This window comes from Acanthaster planci, linkage group LG08, assembly GCF_054643075.1.
Source record: "Acanthaster planci isolate LZ-2023a linkage group LG08, COTS_SCS, whole genome shotgun sequence".
Taxonomy (NCBI): Eukaryota; Metazoa; Echinodermata; class Asteroidea; order Valvatida; family Acanthasteridae; genus Acanthaster; species Acanthaster planci.
The window spans coordinates 7,510,721-7,533,925 of NC_141784.1; the positions used below are offsets into that span (position 1 = coordinate 7,510,721).

Genomic DNA, 23,205 nt, shown 5'->3' on the forward strand with positions numbered 1-23,205 from the left:
GGTTCCTGTATGGCATTACAGTAGTCTATCTTAGACATGACCAGCATAACAATAAGTTGCTCAGTGACAGAATAATTCAGACATTGTTTTATCCTGCTGATATTTTGCAGATGGTAAATGCATTACGCGATACTTCACGAATGTGACTTTTCATGTTCAAACTGCTGTCAAGGATTACTCCCAATTTTTTCAACTGTTTGGGTGATATAATGCAATGACCTCCATGTCAATATCCACGGCAGGAACGTTTTTCCAAGATCAGTGTCGTACCAATAATGAGAGTCTCTGTTTGGTCGGTGTTCAGTTTCATATAGGCCTATATAGTTGGATGCCATCCACCATTTTATTTCAGTGCAGCATTTCTCAATGACATTGACATTAGCTGCGACATCATTAGATCTCGATGATGTTGAAATGTAAAGCATGGTGTAATCCGCGTAAAAGTGACAGGTCAGACCATACTTACGAATCACATTACGTATGGGCAGCATGTACACATTGAACAACAATGGTTCACCGAACCCTGTCGAACACCATACTGTAGTTGATAGGTCGAAGGGCCCGTTTTGGTCTCTTTGCGTACTCTGTTTGTGATCTGTCAGAGAGCTATGATGAAAACCAACGCAAAGTATCCTCGGACAACCCAATATACGACTGAAGTCTGTGAAGAAGTATCTGGTGCTCAAGTGCGTCGAAGGCTGCACTGAGATCCAGCGTGACCAGGATAGTAATTCATTCTGGATGTACGTAAGAGCAGCCTCTGTCCCGTGATTTTTCCGATAGGCCGATTGAAAAGCTTTGTTCAGCTGATGTTCACACATGTAATCTGTAAGTTGTTGTGCTACAACTTTCTCCATCATTTTGAAGCAGAATGGCAAATTTGTTATTGTTATGTAATTCTTCGGGTCCTCAGCAGCGTCTTTCTTCATTTGTCGACGTTTGGGGACCGGCGTGTGACGTGGGCTGATTTCAGGACACCAGGGACTACTCCATGGACGATTGACGAGTTTATGATGGATGTGATATTGGAGGCACAACGTGGGAACAAGATTTCAGCAATTCGTTGGGATAGGATCCAGATGGCAAGATTTCGCGGTTGATGAGCAAACAATTCTCTCAACATGGATCAATGAGACAGTTTTGAGAGGCAGCCGCTGTTCCTGGTAGTGAGTAGGACATGCGTCAATATAGCTAGCCCGGCCCCAATTCAGATTCATGCTGCACAGTTTCCTCACAGCTCATTCGAATATTATCAGTCTTGGACTGGAAGAACTGGCTGAAAATGAGTGCGGTATCATCTGCTGAACCACACAAAGGCAGACAAGTTGCAGTTTTCCTACCCAACAGGTTGTCCAGAACTTTAAACATTTGATTTCCATCGCCATGGCAATCACTGTTGAGATCTTGGTAGTAAGTGCATTTGGCTGCTTTGAGAAGACCAACGACCTTATTCCGTTGACGTTTGAACAAGTCTCTGTCAACTGTGAGTTTTGATGAACGCCATCTGCTTTCCATTCTCTTTCTCTCTGCTTTCTCCTTAAGAAGGTCATCAGAGAACCAGGATGTATTGGTACGAAAAGTACGAATTTTCGTCCTCAGCGGTGCATGTTCATCCAAAAGATTATTCAGCACTGAGTTGCAAGTACTGGCAAGAACATCCAGGTCGGTGTCTGCTGCCGCTATATCAGTCAATTATGATCCAGCAGTATCCTGAGCGAACTGGGTGACACAATGTCCTGTATTTGACGATAATTCACAGATGTTTGTTTGCGCATATGTTTATGGACATCAAGTGTGCATGTCACCATAGAGTGATCAGATATTGCAGGATCATATACATCAACCGACTTAATAATGTCGATGGATGCGCGAGTGATGACCAGATCTAAAACATGTCCTCGTTTACGTATTGGTTCCTGCACATGCTGCTTTGGATCGCAAGAATCCAAAAGATGAATAAAGGCCGCCGTATCTTGATCATCTTGTCGATCACAGTGTATGTTTATAATATTCTTTGGGTAGATGAGCGTGTCCTCCCACAGATGACCAAACTCGTTAAGAACTATGCTCATGTTGGAAGCCGTCGGTCGATAGAGAACCGTCAATTGAAGCGAATTATTTTCGCACTTAATGTCACATTCCATGTGTTCACACGAGGAGGCCACAAACTTGTTGCATTTTTCAAGTGGGGTAAGTTCTGGTTTATACAACAGTCCAACACCACCGCCAGATTTAACTAATCTTGGGATATGATTAAACTTGTAACCATAGAGGTAAGTTCAGCAAGAGTGATAGTATCACGTTCCTTCAGCCAGGTTTCTCTGATGCACATAACATCAACATTATTGTGGTTGAAAATCTCCAATGCATCTGTTATTTTGTTACATACAGAGCGAGCATTAGGTTACCGTCGTTATAGGGACTAGAGTGTGTAAGTGCGGGGATGTAGATACATACATCAATGGATAGATTACCGTCTTTAGGACATCAGTGTATTAGCGCGAGAAAGTAGATCCAAACATCACTCCATAGATTATCATCATATAGGGACTCCACACATTACCTTCATTATAGAGACTCCAGTGTATAAGCATGTTAGTATAGATACATGCATAACTCCGTTATGGTGTTCTATTCCCGCCAAATTAGCGTCGCGTCGTGCCTTCGCCTCGACGGCACGACGCGACGGTACGACACGACGGTACGACGGCACAACGCAACGGCACGACAGCACGATGCAACGGCACAACGCGACGGCCTAATGCACAATGTATAAAAACATGCAATGGCGGGCGACGCGACGCCACGACGGCACGACGCGACGCCACGACGGCAAGACGCGACGCCACGAGGGCACGATACGACGGCACGACGCGCCGGCACGATGCGACATTAACAAGAAATAGCACGACGCGACGGCACGACGCGACGGCACGACGCGACGAAATTAGCTTAGCATGAACTCAATAAGAAAGGAGGCGACGGCACGACGCGACGGCACGACGTCGTGCCGTCGCGTCGTGGCGTCGGAGCAACGGTACGACGCGACGCCAAAATGGCGGGAATAGAACACCATACTCCGTAGACTACCGTCAGTATGGGGACTCCATGTATAACGTCTGGATAGTTGCCAACCGAGAAACTTTCTTGTCTCATAAAATTGTAGGGCGCCCTCATTCTATTTTTTGGGTTTAGGTCAAGGTTCACACATGACATGTAATTTCCGAACGCAAGTAACGTAAAACCCCAGAAACTTACGCTAATAATTGCCCCAGACTCTACATAATCGGTATGTATTTGGTCTAAATTGTTATTAGATGTAAATTATAAGCATTAAGGAGTTAAACGAAGTAAACTTGGGCCATTCTAAAGGGTTTAAAGTTGAAAATCTGGGAGGATTTGGGGGCATAAACTTGGGCTTATTTTAATCATTCGCCGAGATACCAATTATCATGTACATTTCATAGAGGGTTCAAGCAGACGTTTCAAGTTAAAATCTTGGACCACGCTATTTCTCATTTATTATTCATTTGTTATTTGTTGTTTTTGGTTTCTAGTGAACCGCCACTATACCGCAACCACACGCAAACGTCGTAATCACAGTCACAACAGCAAGGCTAGACTTACCACACACGGCTACATGTGCACAATTATTTTATACTATAAAAGCTGTATAGGCCTAAGCGAATAAGGAGCCACATGTAAAGGTTTGAGAGTGAATAAAGTCAGCGAGTTCAGATTGAGTTTGGACATATTTCCCATGTACTAAGCTACATGAAAGTTCAAGATTATTTTTTTGGGCTGAAATATAAGTGCACACTAGTCAAGTCAAGACAAAGATCATGGCAGATGAAGCTAAGTCAACGCCGTCCCCTGAGGAAACCACTAGTAAAGGTGGAGAAAAGGCTCCAACATCAAATCCGACTCCTTCAGAGGACAATGGTAGTGAACATGGATCTGAGAGATCAAACAGATCATTCAATCAGAAGTATCGAGAGGCCAAGACAAGGCTGGAGATTGCAAAATTGCGTAGAGAGCAGCTGAAGAGAAAGCAGGAGCTGGAACGACAGAAAATGATGCTGGAGATGAAGTTGGAACTTCAAAATGTGGAGGATGAAGAGGAGCAAGCACAGTTAGAGGCACAACTTTGGGAGGAGGAAATGGAAGCAGAAGATGAAGCCACAGGAGACAGACCAGATGTCACACAAGCAATTGACGTAAGTGAAGAAGTCACAAGCAATGCTCCGGCTGTCAATCATGGCAGGCTGACATGAAAGATGTAAGTGGCATTGTAACATTTCCTTCAAATAGTAACGATCAAGAGATAGCCCTAACATTTGCATCGCCCTCACAGTCCACTCCAGCACAAAAAAGAATGCCACAACACACGTAGCTGGCTTTCACCCTGTTCCAGTACGTGACGTGAGCAAACAAGCATTGAACAGTTGTGTCAGGCCTTGACGCTTACCATGAATATACCGAAGCCTGACATCAAGTCCTTCAGTGGAGATCCAGCCGAATATTGGGCATTTGTGACGGGATTTGAGACAAACATTGGCTCAAAGGTGACTGATGCTCGAACAAGATTGACGTATCTGGTTCAGCACTGCCGTGGTAAAGCAAAAGAGAGCATCGAAAACTGCATATTGATGGAACCAGCGGCGGGTTACAAGAAGGCACTTGAATTTTTCGAGAGCAGTTTGGTCAACCGCACCTGATAATGCATGCTCTGCTACATAAGGTCACCAGCAGAGGGCAGATACCACCAAACGATGGCAATGCCCTTTGGGATCTAGCAAGAGACATGAGAAAGTGCCAAATAACGTTGTCCCAACTGGGATACAATGCAGACATGAACAGCTCGGGGAACTTACTTAAAGTTCAGCGTCTCTTGCCATTGCACCTTCAAGCAGACTGGGCAAAGAAGGCACAGGCTACCATAGAGTCCAAACAAGAAACAAGCTTTGTGCAGATGACAGAGTTGTGGAACAAGAGGCAAAGACTGCCAGCAATATGTATGGACAAAACATCAGCAAGGCTGTTAGTCCAAAGGGATCCAGCCCGTCTCCACGCTCAACTCCGAAGGCCAAGATGACCACGCTGTCAACCAATTCTGTTGCCGAAAGCCGTCCAGACACAAAAAGGAAGGACAAACAGGTCAAGTGTTCATGCTGTTCTCTGTCTCACAAACTGGCAGATTGCAAGAATTTCACACTGAAGTCTTACGATGAGCGTCGTAAGTTTGTCAGGGATAATAAGCTGTGTGACAACTGCTTCATTCAGTGGCACGTTGCAAGACAATGCAAATTTAGCAGTCGGTGTGAAGTTGCTGGCTGCACATGGAAGCATCACACACTCTTGCATCCCCCAAAGGCACCGGTAGCAAATTCTGAGGAGAAGAAAGACAGCAACACCCAAGCGGAGCCGAAATTTGCTGGAACGTGTACCTCGACCGGGGCTGGGGAGCAGGTGATAGAAGGTGAAGCGGAAGAGCCTGGAGCATGTAATTCAGTGACAAGTAGACACGTAGCTTTACAAGTTCTTCCAGTGAGGGTCATGCATAATGGCCATGAGGTTGAGACTTGTGCTCTACTCGACGAAGGCAGTGACGTATCGCTATGTGATGAAGGGTTGGCTGAAGAGCTTGGAGTCAACAGTAAGAGGTTCACATTCTCCCTGAACACTGTTGCCGGAGAAAGGAAGTACGATGGAATGGAAGTCAACCTAACAGTGAGGTCCACTGAAGGTGAGGAGGAGATAGACCTGCCAAGGGTGAGGACAGTGCAAACCTTGCCGATATCCAGAAGTATCTTTCCAAGCGAGAGAGATGTAAGAAAATTGAGGAAATTGGAATTAAATTTCCCCACTCTGAAGGCAGGCCAGTTCAAATCCTGATTGGCGGAGATGTTCCGGAGGCATTTTGGGTGATGGATGAGAGGCGAGGAGGATGTAAAGAACCTTACGCTGTGCGATCCCTTCTGGGATGGACGCTTGTTGGCCCTACATCGACCTCACTTAAGAAAGGGGCAGGAGGCCTCAATAGTCATCATGTCAATTTGCAAGATGATCGGCTGCTTCAGTAGGTTCTGAGGTTTTGGGAGGTAGACTTTGGTGGGTCTATCATGGACACCAAGCGAGGCGACTCGGTTGAGGACAAGAGGACAAGAGCTATTATGGATGATTCAGTAAAGTTGGTTGATGGCCACTATGAGATAGGTCTGCCATGGAGAGGCGAGAATGTCAAGTTGCCAGACAACAGGGCTCTTGCTGAGACGAGACTTGGCTCCCTCAAGAAGCGCTAGCAGAAGGACGGAGAGCTGTGTCAGTAATACAAGGAGACCATTGATGGTTACATCCAGAAAGGGTATGCTAGGCCGGTGACTGAAGATGTACCAAATGCTGAGATGGGGAAAAGGTGGTATTTGCCTCATCACCCGGTGTTTCATCATCACAAGCCTGGCAAATTGAGGATGGTATTTGACTGCGCTGCAAGATTCAAGGGTACATCACTCAACGATAATCTCCTGCAGGGCCCAGATTTCACCAACAGCCTAGTGGGTGTGCTTACACGGTTCCGTCAGGAGACTGTTGCATTGGTAGCTGACATAGAGGCTATGTTTCATCAAGTGCGGGTGCCTCCGAGAGACAGCAATGCCTTACGATTCCTTTGGTCGCCAGATCATGACTTGTCGAAGGATCCCACTGACTTTCAGACGCGGGTTCACTTGTTTGGGGCCACGTCGTCTCCCACTTGTGCAGGGTTTGCCCTGAGGAAAACAGCCAAGGACTACTAGAGCAGTACATGACAACTTCTATGTTGATGACCTTCTGGTGTCAGTGAGCAACGCAGAAGCCGGCATTAATCTTGCCTGTCAGCTCATCGATCTGCTAAACAAGGGTGGATTTAGACTCAGGAAATGGCTCAGCAATAGCCGAGAGGTTCTGACAGCTATTCCAGCTGATGAAAGGGTACCGTCTGTGTTTGATCTGGATTTGGATCACTTGCCCTATGAACGTACTCTTGGCATACACTGGTATGCAGAGGCTGACACTTTTCAGTTCATGACCACTCTAAGGGATAGGCCTACTACCAGAAGGGGTATCTTGTCGACTGTCAGCTCACTGTTTGATCCTTTGGGTTTTCTAGCCCAATTTATCCTAACAAGATATTGCTTCAGGATGTCTGCAGTGGGGGGCTAGGATGGGATGAAAGGGTTGAGGAGCATCAGTTGCTCAGATGGAGACACTGGTTAGACGATTTGCCGAAATTGGAGGATCGTACCATCGACAGAAGTCTGAAGCCAAGAGGGGTAGACCAAGTAGAAGTCAGTCAGTTACACTTCTTTTCAGATGCCTTTCAACGTGGGTATGCAGCTGCATCCTATTTGAGGACAGTTGATGGTTCAGGAAAGATCAACTGCTCTTTCATTGTTGGGAAGGCAAGGCTGTGTCCCAAGAAGTCCACATCCATACCACAATTGGAGTTGACAGCGGCTGTTCTCTCTGTTCAGCTGAGCAAGATGAGCTTAGATTGCCCATTACCGATGTCGTTTTCTGGACTGACTCGACTTCAGTTCTGCAATACATACGGAATGAAAGTAGTCGCTTCCGTACCTTTGTGGCAAATCGGGTTGCAAGGATCCAAGATGCAACTAAGGAGTCCCAGTGGCGGTATGTAGATTCGGAATCCAACCCGGCAGATGAAGGGTCAAGGGGGTGTGGTGCTGACACGATGATTGCAGATGGCCGATGGCTGAGAGGGCCACAGTTTCTCCTGATGAGCGAAGAAAATTGGCCCGTTCCTCCTGTTGTCCTGCAGGGCACAGCACCAGATCCTGACATCTTGCCAGTAAACGATGGTCTTGAAGGCGATCCCAAAGTCAAGAGAGTGGTGACACAGACAACCTTAGGGCAGGGAAAGTCAAAGATTGATGATCTCTTGGCCAAGTATTCGTCATGGAATAGACTGAAGAGAGGAGTTGCTTGGCTTTTAAGGTTTGTCAACAACCTGCACCTACGCTGCAAGGGGAAAGGAAAGGATGAGGTCCTGAAGCAGGGAACTCTGACTCTTGAAGAGTGCCAGGCTGCAGAGAGACAAATTATACGGTACATGCAGCAACAAGAATTTTCCGAAGGCAAACCAGTGTGTCCAAAGGAAGGAAGGCCAAAAGACGAGTTTCTTCATTTCAGAAGCTTAATCCTGTCTTGATGGATGGCATCTTACGAGTAGGTGGCCGCCTTCGAAATGCACCAATCGATGAGGAGATGAAACATCCAATTATCCTTCCCAGTAATCACAAGGTCACAGATCTCATCATCATACACCATCACTTACAGGTTGGTCACTCTGGTGTCGGAATGACATGGTCGTCGTTGAGGGAGAAGTTCTGGGTCGTTAGAGGTGGTGCAACTGTTTGACGTATCATTGGCAACTGTTTCGAGTGGAAGAGGAGAAATGCTCCATTAAGACAAAAGTTCATGGCTGACTTACTGGCAGCTAGAGTAACACCAGATGATCCACCGTTTACATCAGTAGGTGTCGAATACTTTGGTCCTATCTTAGTTAAGCAGGGCCGAAGTCATGTTAAGCGGTACGGGTGTATTTTTACATGTTTGTCGATGCGTGTAGTTCACCTCGAAGTAGCCCATTCTCTCGATACCGACAGTTTCATCAATGCCTATCGCCGATTTATAGCAAGAAGAGGCCGGCCAAAGATCATCATGAGTGACAATGGGACGAACTTCATTGGGGAGAGCGAGAACTACGTGAGAGTCTTGATGATCTAAATCAGCGAAAGATCGGCGACTTTCTGTTGCAACAGGGTATCAAGTGGCAATTTAACACTCCAACGGCAAGCCATATGGCTGGCGTATGGGAGAGAATGATACGGTCTGTGCGCAAGATATTGAAATGTCTGCTGAAAGAGCAAGTTGTGACGAATGACGTTTTGGTAACCTTAACGCAATCTTAACACAAGACCGCTCACCCCACTGAGCTTTGATCCAGGTGAAGACGAACCTCTGACACCGAATCATTTGCTGCTGTTGAGAAGTAGTCCCAGTTTGCCTCCCGGTCTGTTCCAGAAGAAGGATTCATACGGTCGTCGACGTTGACGTCAGGCTCAGTATCTCGCAGATCAATTTTGGAGACGCTGGGTGCACGAATACCTGCCTATGTTGCAACTTCGTCAAAAGTGGACCCAACGAGAGCAGAATCTTCAAGTTGGAGATCTAGTCCTGGAGCGGATGAGAATCTTTCTCGTGGGCGTTGGCCTTTGGGAAGGATCAGTCGCACCTATCCAGATCACGAGGGAAATGTTCGACAGGTGGATGTCAAGACTGGTACCAGCGAGCTGAAACGACCTATCACCAAACTGTGTCTTGTGGAGAGTGCCAAGAACTGGTCGACAACACTTGGGCTGCGACAAGACGTTATACAAATTTGGAAATGAACATCCTTTAAGCTGATTCATTTGGGGCTGGGAATATAACGTCTGGATAGTTGCCGACCAAGAAACTTTTTTGTCTCATAAAATTGTAGGGCGCCCTCGTTCTATTTTTGGGGTTTAGGTCAAGGTTCACACATGACATGTAATTTCCGAACGCAAGTAACGTAAAACCCCAGAAACTTACGCTAATAATTGCCCCAGACTCTACACAGTCGGTATGTATTTGGTCTAAATTGTTATTAGATGTAAATTATAAGCATTAAGGAGTTAAATGAAGTAAACTTGGGCCATTCTAAAGGGTTTAAAGTTGAAAATCTGGGAGGATTTGGGGGCATAAACTTGGGCTTATTTTAATCATTCGCCGAGATACCAATTATCATGTACATTTCATAGAGGGTTCAAGCAGACGTTTTAAGTTAAAATCTTGGACCACGCTATTTCTCATTTATTATTCATTTGTTATTTGTTGTTTTTGGTTTCTAGTGAACCGCTACTATACTGCAACCACACGCAACCGTATACCGTCGTAACCACAGTCACAACAGCAAGGCTAGACTTACCACACACGGCTACATGTGCACAGTTATTTTATACTATAAAAGCTGTGTAGGCCTAAGCGAATAAGGAGCCACATGTAAAGGTTCGGGAGTGAATAAAGTCAGCGAGTTCAGATTGAGTTTGGACATATTTCCCATGTACTAAGCTACACCATGGAAATATAGATACATACATCACTCCATAGATTACAGTCGTTAGGGTACAACAGTGTATCAGCATGAGAATGTAGATACTAGATCACTCCACAGATTACCGTCAATTTGGGGACTAGAGTGTATAAGCATGGGAATGTATATACATACATCACTCCATAGATTACAGTCATTATGAGGATAACAGTGAATCAGCATGGGAATGTAGATACATACATCAATGGATAGATTACCGTCGTTATGGGGACAACAGTGTATTAGCACGAGAAATTAGATATATACATCATTAGATAGATTACCGTCAACACGGACTGCAGAGATTATTGTCATTATGCTTTCCAAAATTTATAAGGATGAGAATGAAGATACCTGATCACTCCATATCTTACGGTCAATGTAGACTATTTTCCAAGTTTAGTTGGCAATCTGGTTTATTGCATTTAAGAAGAAATTCAAGAAAAAACCCTCCCGGTATGTAGTTGCTGTCCCTCCCTTGAATATATGTGAGCCAACTGAATACTTCTGAACCCCATAGGATGTATGATGATTGCTGATTTGAAACCCTGTTCTGAATTCTGTTAACTTGTATACACCGAGGCGCTAGCGCTAAGCGTGGCCTTTTTATGAAGCGCGCCCTCACGAGACAGCCGTGAAAATTCGGCACTGCTGCAACATGGCCGCCACCAAATTTCACCAAGAAATTTGCTAACTGTTAAGGCAACGGCAAAAACGTAACACTTCAGTTGAAACGATAAAAAGTTGAAGAACGCAGTTGCGATGAGAACACAGTTTTTTTTTTTACTCAAACAAGCAGTTCCTCGTCCCACAAAGTCTAAAGGGAATGAGAGTTTGGGTTAGTAACAGATTGGCCAAACCAGGAGTATCACCCTCATCATACTTTGCCAGTCGCACCAGCCGGGCCACTGGGCGTTTGTACTCTCAGTCGTTGACTCAAACACTGACTACCCTCACTCTCTGGTCATCACCAGGAAACACTTGTGTAATCGTCCCCACTGGCCACTGAGACCTTGGGAGCTGGGGATCTGCTATCATCACAACATCTCCCTCCGACAGGTTTTCCTCTTCCCTTGGCCATTTCTGGCGGGTTTGCAGGTTAGGGAGATAGGACCTAACAAAGTGACGCCAAAACTGATCGGCTAGTGCTTGACTGTGCCGCCAATTCCTGCGACCCTTCAGCTCTCTCTCGTCATAGACCACCATCGGAAGTGCTGGATCCCGTCGCCCCATAAGGAGCATGTTTGGAGTTACTGGATCCACGTCGGCAATCTCAGAGGAGGCGTATCCCAGAGGTTTTGAATTGAGGATACCCTCAACCTCCACTAGCACTGTGCGAAGAACTGCGTCAGTTACGGTCCTATCTCCAAGTACTGCCTTTAAAGCTCCTTTGGCTGATCTGACTTCCCGCTCCCAAGTACCCCCAAAATGGGGCGCATTGGGGGGGGGGTTAAATTTGAATTTGACCTTGTACTTGGCAAGTCGCTGCACAATATCCAGCTCCATTGCCTTTAAAGTCTGCTCGATTTCTGTATTGGCCCCCTTGAAATTTGTTCCACAGTCGCTAAGAAGTTCAAAGGGAACTCCTCTGCGAGAGGCGAAGCGCCTGTAGGCCATCAAGAAGTGATCGGCATCCAGACTTTCTAGAATATCGAGGTGCACTGCTCGGGTGGTCATGCATTTGAAGAGTAGCCCCCATCGTTTTTCCTGTCGCCGCCCAATTTTAACTGTCAGGGGCGCAAAACAGTCTACTCCTGTAGAGTAGAAGGGTGGCTTTTCCAGCCGCAGCGCTTGCATTCTGGTAGATCTCCCATGCGGGGCACCCTGGGCGTCCCTCGCCAGCGACGGCATTCTGGGCAAGCATGCAAGATTCCCTTTACCATACTGCGCCCCCGCAAGATCCAAAACCGGCGCCGCAAATGGGCGAACACTTGATCAGTACTAGCCTGATGACTAAAATAGGCATCAGCATCCTTTATCAGGAGTTTTGTGACAGGATGGTGTGGGTCAAGAACAACTGGATGGGGCTCAACCAAAGCAGTGTCTGTTGAGGAAGCCTTCCTTAGGCGACCTCCAACTCTAATCAGCTTGTTAACTGGGTCAAGTTCCGGTGCCAACTCAAGAAGACGACTATTTCGAGACAGCTCCTTATTGGAAAAAAAGAGCACCGACTTCCTCCTTAAAGGTCTCGCTCTGTGCCTTTCGAAGCAACAAAATCTCCACCTCCTGGGTTTGTTCTGGAGTTAGAATACCATCCAGCAACTGATCATCTGGGTACAGCTGCCTTCCAACTGCACTGACCAATTCTGTCCAACTTGAAAAGGCTGTAAAGTCAACATCAACCTCTGAGGTAGGCACTGTGAGACCACAGAAGACACTCTTGATTTCATTTTGTTCAACGATAGAGTTGACACGAGTTTGTGCCAAGATACATGCACTGTCCTTCTGCCACTCCTCTTGAGGGTCACGAAGCCACCCTGGGCCATTAGTCCATCTGGAGCCTTTCCCTAATTTGGAAACTGGTAAGCCGCGGGTGACATCGTCAGCAGGGTTATCCTGACTTCGAACATAGCGCCACTCCATACCCTCAGACAATGTTTGTATCTCGGCTACACGAGTTCCAACGAAAACCTTGAACCTGCATGACTCTGACTGAACCCAACTGAGTACAGTGGTGGAGTCGCTCCACATCAGAGTATACTCAACATCAACTGTAAGAGCCTCTAGGACGACTTGCGCGAGTTGGGCACCAAGGAGAGCCGCCATTAGCTCAAGACGTGGCATAGATAGCAGACGCTTTGGTGCTACCCGACATTTGGCTAACACAAAGCTTGTGTGGATCTCCCCAACGCCGTCAGCGGTACGTAAGTAGGCAACTGCCCCATACAACTTCTCTGAAGCATCACAAAGACATGTACGGACCTCTTCGCCTTGGCTGTCTCAACAGACGGTGGTGTATAACACCGTGACAACCGTATCTGTGGGATATACTCCAACTCCGTGCACCACTCTTCCCATCTCTGAGTTAAACCAGGATCAGTTACCCTCTGGTCCCAATCCAGCTTTTCTAACCACAAATCACGAACAAGCAACTTGGCTCTAGCTGTGAAGGGTGCAATGTCCCCCAACGGTTCAAATTGACTTGCAAGGGCCCTGAGGGCTATGCGCTTAGTCAGCACATTGTGTTCTGGAACCTTGGCTGGGTGATACAGCTCATCACTCTTCCAGTCCCAGCATAGCCCAAGAGCTGGCTCTGGATCGCCCCCCTGTGGGTCCAGTGACAACGATTGTACCTGACGAGTTGAACAAGCCTCATTGGGAAGACTCTCAAGTACTGTGGGGTGACTACTCGCATACTTCACCATCTGGAATCCTACTTCTTGTAAACATTTGCGTGTGCTCTGGACAAGTTGGATAGCCTCTTCTTCAGTGTCTCGACTTGCCAGCTGGTTGTCTACGTAGGTCTCTTTCTCTCTTGTAGACTGGACTCGTGGATACTGGTCTACCCGGTCAACAGCAGCTTTCTGAAGGGCAAATGTTGCACAGCACGGACTACATGCAGCCCCGAATGGAAGCACCAACCACTCTATGACAACCCATTTGTCAAGATGCTCATCTTTCCAAAGGAACCGAAACATTGGTTGCTCTTCCGGGCGGAGTCTAACTTGATGAAACATGGCGGTTATATCTCCTGAAACCGCCACTCGACCCAGACGAAATCGTAAGAGAGCATCCAACAGAGATTGACCCAAGGTGGGGCCGGCAACCAGTTCATGATTGAGGCTCTGGCCTCCAAACTCAAATGAGCAATTGAAAACGAGACGGTTTTTCCCACTACTTTGTACAACATGACATGGAATATACCAACCTCGTAGTTGGTCTGCCGTCAAGTCATCCACCGGTCCAAGAACCCTGACCTGTTTCTTGTCTTGGAGTTTCCGGATGTACGTGCGACAATAATCTGCCAACTCTGAGTTTCCCTCAATCTTCCTCTGGTTTGAGCGGGCCAATGCCAATACTGCTTGTGGGAGACTGGAAGGTTTCTTGTGGTTAGGCTTCCACAAGAGTGGAGTTTCAAGCCGCTTCACCCCATCAACTTCAACTTCCCTGGTGTTCTCTTCCAGCATGTTGATGGCAAGCTTGTCAATCCTCGAGCGGGTTACCTGCTTTTCATTTACCTGTGGTAATTTATCAACTGTCATAAATTGCTCCATCAATTAGTGCAGCTGCTGGTCGGGTTGCTGTGTAGCACATGATGTGAACAGAATGCCTCGGCCCTCCAAAGTTTTACCAGGGATTTGGAGACCTTGGTGACCAAGGACAGTCCAGCCAAACAAGGTGTTTACTGCCACGGGGGAACTACACTTTGGACCACAGCGGACTTCAGACGAAAGCGTGAGTTCGACATGGTCCGCACCGATGAGCACAGACGGTTGAACCCTGTGGGCCGAAAACAATGCTAGCCCTCGTAAGTGAGGCCACTTGTTTGTAGATCCTCTGCAGACACACTGTAATCAACTAGCTGAACATCTGGGGCGCTGAAAGCACACTGTATGCCGTACCTTTCACTGTCTCCACGAGCAGAGACTTTGAAGTCAACACATTTTCCCTTCCAGCTGGTGTCACCCATCACAGTGCTTATACCAAGTTGTTCTTCATGGCCAGGAATATTCAACTTGTCAACAACGGACTGCAGGACCATTGTCCTCTCCGCACATTCATCCAGCACGCCAAAGGTGTCAATGCGACCTGAAGGCCCATGCAATGTAAGTGGCACAACTTTAATCAAAACATCACGCTTGTAGTCCACTCTAGGGCTAGGCCCCACCCCTGAACACATTACTGCTTCCTTAGCTAAGGGTTCAGAAAATTCGTGGAGGCTGGTGCGGTGGTCACCTTCGCATTCTTTACACTTTTTAGGATACACACATTCCTTTTCATGTTTCTTTGCACATTTTTACATCGTTGGTTTGTCTTCAACCACTGCAACTTCTGTTCTCTTGTCAGGCCCTGAAATTTTTGACAAGTTTCGAGGTAGTGGCCCGATTCTCTGACTTTGCAATACAAACAGCTAATCCTCTCTGGAGTCATTGCAGATGCATTGCTTTCACTCGGGGCCTTGGTCTCAGTAGCAATCTTCTTTCTGACTGCTGATGCAGTCGCTGCTGACTGAGGACTGGCTTTGGCCATGTAAGATCTGGATGGATACGGTTGGTTGGATGGAGACTTCTTTTGCCCCTGACTCCGCCATTGTGAAAACTCCCTAGGGGACTTTGACTTGCTTGCCTTTTCTAGGAGGATCAAACTAGCTGGGCCAGTCTTCTTCTTTAACCATCGATTAAGATCATGTACTGTGTATCTCATACCATGGCCTTGATTCCACATTTTGGACAGGAATTCTGAGTGAAGCCTCTCAGGCAATTTTTGGACAAGCTCAGTGGCATAGCGGTGGTGCTTAAGCTCATCACTAAAGTCCAATTTTTCAGCTGTTTCTACTGCTGTGGCCAGCTCATCTGAGAAGTCACGGAGTCCAGACCAATCATTGTACGCAAGGACAGGACGGGCCTCTAGCTGATTGAGTAGGCCTTGGACTATTCGTGCTGGATCCCCATATGCCTTATGCAACTGCTTCATTGTCGCCTCATATGCTCCATCTCCCAAGATGAGATTACGGTCAGCAATGGCTAGAGGACGACCTCCGAGATGACTTCGTAGGTAGGTGAATTTGGTGGCCTCTGGCAGTTGATGCATGGGGCCTTTCATGATGCTGTCCCACAGAGATCTAAAGGTTACATACTGCCTAACATCATGCTCACTGTCGAACTTTATAGGGATGTCCAACTTGGGGAGGCTATCCCAAATTCCAAAGCCATAGCCAAACGGGCCTGCGAAAGTCGTCACAGGGCCTTTACTGGCATTGGCAGCAGGAGTTGGGAATTTGTCCTTAGCCTTGGAAGATCCCTTCGAACAGTGTGAATGTTTGCTACCTTTATCACTCTCTGATGGGTCGTCACCATTGGAGGAACTTGATTCGCCCTGTTCTTCACCACTGGAAGTGTCTGTGTCCTCTCTTGAGGTCGATGGCTCTGGAACCTTGCCATTCTTGGTGGACTGCTGCCTGGGGGCACCATGCTGGGTTGGGGATTGACTGCCCACTCTTTCCATGGCGGATGCACCACTGGTTGGTGAGAACTTGGAAACTGGCATGTCACTGAACAAACGAACTGTGGGCAAAGACTGAACTAACACGGTGTTAGGAAGAAATACGGAGGCATTTGGGTTAAAGACTTGTGGCAAGGAACTGGCCACTTGTACGCCTGCTGACTGGTGTGAAACATACGAGTCTGCCATAACACACGAAACCGGCGCATTTATTACCCCAGGAGGATGAGTGCTCGCTGCCCCGTGTGAAATGTATGCACCTGACATGACATGCGAAATGTGCACGCTTGCTGGCCCAGGAAGGTAGGTGCTTGCCGCCCCGTGCGAAACGTATGCGCTTGACGTGACATGTGAAGTGTGTTGACTTGCTGCCTCACGAGGGTTAACACTTGTCATGGGGATGGCCATGCTGTGCTGCATTAACGGTACAGGCTCGGGCATGCGCGCGTTAAGATTGACAGAGGTATTCATACCAATATCAGCCAACATGGATACAGAGGGCTCAGAAGTACTTACCCCTTCATTTACCCAAGCAAAGGTTCTATCTTTAACTGACTCCACCTGCTCTGGTAAGTGACCACCCACGTTTGTTTGGTCTTTTTCTTCCTGATAAATTACATCAATTTCATGTCTCAGTCTCTCAGTTTCTAGTTCTATCTCTGCCCGCCTCAAATCTGAGTTGATTTGAATTTCCATCTGCTTGGCTTGGAACTGGACTTTCGCTCTTTCCTCTTCCGCCTTCCTCCTGAGCTCCTCCAGTTTCCTGCGTGATTCCTGTTCAGCAAGACGTCTTGTGATCTTTGACTTGGATGATCTTGCTGAGGAGTTGCGTGAGGTCCCGCTGTACATGGAGGGAGGTCGTCCTGTATCGGGCACATCAGCATCCGCAGGTTGCCTGGGCAGAGAAACACTTGGTTGATGAGGAAAACTTGAAGGCTGTATGACATGGTGGTCATGGGCCTCGGGAACATGTCGCGGATAACGCCCTTGGGTTTCTGGAACATGTGGCGGATAATGCTCTTGGTCTTCTGGTACATGTGGATAATGTCCCGGGGGATCCGGAACATGTGGCGGATAACGCCCCCGACGAACATGTAGGGTTTCTTCAGCTTGGGTTTCAGTAGTGACAGACATGTTGAACTTGACAGTTCTTTATAGTTAGCTGGATGTCATCCGGCTCGAAGGACCAATTTTCTGTAGACTATTTTCCAAGTTTAGTTGGCAATCTGGTTTATTGCATTTAAGAAGAAATTCAAGAAAAAACCCTCCCGGTATGTAGTTGCTGTCCCTCCCTTGAATATATGTGAGCCAACTGAATACTTCTGAACCCCCTAGGATGTATGATGATTGCTGATTTGAAACCCTGTTCTGAATTCTGTTAACTTGTATACACCGAGGCGCTAGCGCTAAGCGTGGCCTTTTTATGAAGCGCGCCCTCACGAGACAGCCGTGAAAACTCGGCACTGCTGCAACAGTCAATATGGGGAGTCGTATCAGCATAAGAATGTAGATACATACATCACTCCAAAGATTACCGTCGATATGGGGACAACAGTGTATAAGCATGAAAATATAGATAACTAAATCACTCCATAGCTTACCGTCAATATGAATACTCCAAAGATTACCGTCATTATAGGGACTCTAGTAAATAAGCATGGGGATGTATATGCACACATCACTCCATAGATTATCGTCAATATAGGGACAACAGTGTTATCAGCCTGCGAATGTCGATATATACATAGATTACCATTATTATGGAGTCCCAAATTTATAAGGATGAGAATGAAGATACCTGCATCACTCCATAGACTACAACCATTATGGAGACTCCATAGATCACCGTCATTATGGTGTCCCAAATTTCTAAGGATGAGAATGAAAATACTTGTACTACTCCATAAATTACTGCCATTTTAGGGACTCCAGTGTATAAGCAATGGAATAAAGGTAAATACATTACTCCGTGGATTACTGTCCCAGATGTCTAAGGATTAGGTTGAAGATACCTGCATCACTCCATTGACTACCGTTATTATGGGGACTCTACAGATTACCGTCATTATGGGGTCCCAAATTTATAAGGATGAGAATGAAGAAACCTGCATCACGCCCTAGACTACCGTCGACATGCAGACTCCAGAGATTACCGTCATTATAGGGAATGTAGTGTAGAAGCATTTTAATATAGATACATACATAACTTCATAGACTACCGTCATTATGGGAACTCCATTATGGGGTCCCAGATTTATGAGGATGCGAATGGAAATACCTGCATTACTCCATTGATTATCGTCATTTTAGCGACTCCAGTGTATAAGCAGGGAATACAAATTAATTATTTTTGTATATAATAACGGCAGTCTATGGAGTCGCCATAATCACGGTAGTCTAAGGAGTAGCCATAATAACGGCAGTCAATGGGCGGCCATGATAACGGCAGTCTATGGCGTCGCTATAATAAAGGCATCCATGGAGTCGCCATAACAACGGTAGTCTATGGAGTCACAATAAAAAAAACCAAGAAGAACAGCAGTCAATGGAGTCGAGATAATAACGGCAGGCTATGGAGTGGGCATAATAACGGGAGTCTGTGGAGTCGCCATATTAAAGGCAGTCAATAGAGTCGCCATAATGACTGCAGTCTATGGAGTGGCTATAATAAAGGCATCCATGGATTTGCCAAAATAACGGCAGTCTATGGAATCTTTTTTATTTTCGGCAGGCTATGAAGTCACAATAAAAAAGGAAAAACAACGGCAGTCTATTTAGCGCCATACTAACGGCAGTCTATGGAGATGCCATAATAACGGCAGTCAATGGAGTCACCATAAAAACGGCAGTCAATGGAGTCGACATAATAACGGCAGTCATTGGATTCACTATTGTAACGGAAGTCTATGGAGATGGCATAAAAAGAATAATAATAGTTTCCGGACATGTACAAAATATATGGTGTGTACAAAAGGCATGAGGATTTTCCCAAAAAGACAAAGTACCATTCGGGAAAAGTCCCTTTTTGACCTATCAGAATATGATCAGTAGCTTGTAGTACATGTAAAAACGCATGTTCTGTATAACCCTTTTGGGCTACATTACCTCTAAAGTTAGGGTTAGGGGTTAGAGTTAGGGTGAGGGTTAGAAGGGTGAGGGTTAGGGTTAGAAGGGGTGTCTCCGTTTGATGACCCTGAGTAACCTTTTATTGCCGTGACCTTTGACCTTGATACTTTTAGAAAAGGTAGCGCAACTCTTCATCTACCTTGTATTTAAGTTTAAGGGTCATAAGTCAAAGGGTCATGGAGTTATGGCCTTTTCCCCGAGGGCACTGGTTTTTTTGGTGACCCTTTGAAAAATCGCTGAAAATGACTCGCGATCCAGGTTTGGATGTATTTTGCATCCGTATCAGGCCACGGGCTATCTTTTGGGACCAAAAAAATCCTACTTTTTCCTTATTTTTAAAAAAAATCGATCGGAAGTGACGTCATAACTTTGGTGTTGTACGTGATACGAGGATTGACTGTGAGAGAAAGTTGTTTGCCTTGGGGTACTCTTTCAAATGGTACCACTTTATATGCTGTGGGGTATTCCCTTTAGGTTGGGTATAGAGTGGAGCCATAGGGTATGTGTATTAATGCATAGGGCCGTAGCGCCACTTTATACTTGTACACATTAGTTGTGTACAAGTATAAAGTTTGTACACAACTAATAGGGAAGACTTGAATCGGCTACAACTGTTGAACTGCGAACCCAATGGGTACCAAATTTATACGAAAGGAGGAGTGTCTGCTTGTGATTGTGTACGCAGAAGTATGACGTCTGAGGTTTATTTGTTGAGTTGTTATAAAGGATTTTGATGTGCCATTTCCGGATATGTACAAAACATATGGGTGTGTACAAAAGGCATGGGGATTTGCCCCAAAAGACGAAGTATCATTCGGGAAAAATCCCCTTTTGACCTATCAGAAAATGATCAGTAGCTTGTACGTGTAAAAACGCATGTTCTGTATAACCCTTTTGGGCTACATTACCTCTAAAGTTAGGCTTAAGGGTAAGAATTAAAGGGTTAAAAGTTAAGGGGTTAGGGTTTTTCCGACAGTGTGCTCCACCTTACCATACAGAAAAGATCTGTCAATCATATTCTGCCCGACTCTGCGTGTTAGGAATCAAAGAAATACAAGACGTCAATGTGGGGCAATCAAAAGGGGTAAGAAGTATCATCCTAGGCAAAAGGTTAAATGTGACCCAATTTTTGGCATGCCGGATGAAGGACACCGTTACTACGGGGCTTGAAGCGAGGCAGTTGCGCCTCGTCCCCACTGTGTGTTGCATCTATGTAACCACACACTAAGGGTCACTCGGGGCGTGAAACGTCCGAATTGCGTCTAAAGGGAAAAGACCCGTTAATCACTTTCTGCCTCACTCTGGACAATAGGAAACATACGAAATACAAGACCTGAATATGCAGAAGTGAGAAAAAGGGCACGGATTATCCTCCAGAGGAAAGGGTTAAATAAGCCCCACTTCTTTTCTAACCAGGACCCAATACGTCGACCAAGGGCTTGTTTCTATGGGACCGCGCATGTACAAATAGGCCCCCAATTAGGTTAGGGTTAGGGTTAGGGTTAGGGTTATAGGGTTAGGGTTATAGGGTTATAGGGTTATAGGATTAGGGGGTTAGGGGGTTAGGGTTAGGGTTAGGGTTAGGGTTAGGGGTTAGGGGGTTACGGTTAGGGGTTAGGGGGTTAGGGTTAGGGTTAGGGTTAGGGGTTAGGGGGTTAGGGTTTTAGGGGGTTAGGGTTTTAGGGGGTTAGGGGGTAGGGTTAGGGGTTTAGGGGGTTAGGGTTAGGGTGTTAGGGTTAGGGTCAGGGGTTAGGGTTAGGGGGGTTAGGGTTAGGGGGTTAGGGTTAGGGGGTTAGTGTTAGGGGTTAGGGGGTTAGGGGATTAGGGTTAGGGGTGAGGGTTAGGGTTAGGGGGTGAGGGGGTGAGGGGTGAGGGTGAGGGGTGAGGGTGAGGGGTGAGGGTAGGGGTGAGGGTTAGGGGGTTAGGGGTTAGGGTTAAGGGGTTAGGGGTTAGGGTTAAGGGTTAAGGGGTTAGGGTTAGGGTTAAGGGTTAAGGGGTTAGGGGTTAGGGTTAAGGGGTTAGGGTTAGAGGGTTAGAGGGTTAGAGGGTTAGGGTTAGAGGGTTAGGGTTAGGGTTAGGGGGTTAGGGGGTTAGGGTTAGGGTTAGGGGGTTAGGGTTACGGTTAGGGGGTTAGGGTGTTAGGGTTAGGGTTAGGGTTAGAAGGGGTGTCCCCGTTCGGTGACCCTAAATAACTTTTGACTCCCGTGACTTTCGATCTTGAAACTTACAGGAAAGGTAGCACAAGTCTTCATCCACCTTGTGTTAACGTTCCAGAGTCATAGGTCAAAGGGTCATGGAGTTATAGCCTTTCTCCCGAGGGCACTGTTTTTTTTTTGGTGACCCCTTGGGTATAGAGTGGAGCCATAGGGTATGTGTATTAATGCATAGGGCCGTAGCGCCACTTTATACTTGTACACATTAGTTGTGTACAAGTATAAAGTTTGTACACAACTAATAGGGAAGACTTGAATCGGCTACAACTGTTGAACTGCGAACCCAATGGGTACCAAATTTATACGAAAGGAGGAGTGTCTGCTTGTGATTGTGTACGCAGAAGTATGACGTCTGAGGTTTATTTGTTGAGTTGTTATAAAGGATTTTGATGTGCCATTTCCGGATATGTACAAAACATATGGGTGTGTACAAAAGGCATGGGGATTTGCCCCAAAAGACGAAGTATCATTCGGGAAAAATCCCTTTTTGACCTATCAGAAAATGAGCAGTAGCTTGTAGTACGTGTAAAAACGCATGTTCTGTATAACCCTTTTGGGCTACATTACCTCTAAAGTTAGGCTTAAGGGTAAGAGTTAAAGGGTTAAAAGTTAAGGGGTTAGGGTTTTTCCGACAGTGTGCTCCACCTTACCATACAGAAAGATCTATCAATCATATTCTGCCCGACTCTGCGTGTTAGGAATCAAAGAAATACAAGACGTCAATGTGGGGAAATCAGAAGGGGTAAGAAGTATCATCCTAGGCAAAAGGTTAAATGTGACCCAATGTTTTGCATGCCGGATGAAGGACACCGTTACTACGGGGCTTGAAGTAAGGCAGTTGCGCCTCGTCCCCACTGTGTGTTGCATCTATGTAACCACACACTAAGGGTCACTCGGGGCGTGAAACGTCCGAATTGCGTCTAAAGGGAAAAGACCCGTCAATCACTTTCTGCCTCACTCTGGACGACAGGAAACATACGAAATACAAGACCTGAATATGCAGAAGTGAGAAAAAGGGCACGGATTATCTTCAAGAGGAAAGCGTTAAATAAGCCCTACTTCTTTTCTAACCACGACCCAATACGTCGACCAAGGGCTTGTTTCTATGGGACCGCACATGTACAAATAGGCCCCCAATTAGGTTAGGGTTTGGGATAGGGTTAGGGTTATAGGGTTAGGGTTATAGGGTTATAGGGTTATAGGATTAGGGGGTTAGGGGGTTAGGGTTAGGGGGTTACGGTTAGGGTTAGGGGGTTACGGTTAGGGTTAGGGGGTTAGGGTTAGGGTTAGGGTTAGGGGTTAGGGGGTTAGGGTTTTAGGGGGTTAGGGTTTTAGGGGGTTAGGGGGTTAGGGTTAGGGGGTTAGGGGGTTAGGGTTAGGGTGTTAGGGTTAGGGTCAGGGGGTTAGGGTTAGGGGGTTAGGGTTAGGGGGGTTAGGGTTAGGGGGTTAGTGTTAGGGGTTAGGGGGTTAGGGGGATTAGGGTTAGGGGTGAGGGTTAGGGTTAGGGGGTGAGGGGGTGAGGGGTGAGGG

General features: G+C 46.5%; 2 protein-coding genes across 2 annotated transcripts; one reads left to right on the forward strand and one right to left on the reverse strand.

The window, feature by feature from the left end:
- Positions 1–6,470: 6,470 nt before the first annotated feature.
- LOC147798352 (uncharacterized) lies at positions 6,471–6,794 on the forward strand. Its single transcript, XM_087139968.1, has one exon. The coding sequence runs from the start codon at positions 6,471–6,473 to the stop codon at positions 6,792–6,794; it is 324 nt and encodes a 107-aa protein (XP_086996094.1).
- Positions 6,795–11,110: 4,316 nt separating this feature from the next.
- On the reverse strand, positions 11,111–12,025 carry LOC147798353 (uncharacterized). The gene has a single exon (XM_087139969.1). The coding sequence runs from the start codon at positions 12,023–12,025 to the stop codon at positions 11,111–11,113; it is 915 nt and encodes a 304-aa protein (XP_086996095.1).
- Between the last annotated feature and the right edge of the window lie 11,180 nt (positions 12,026–23,205).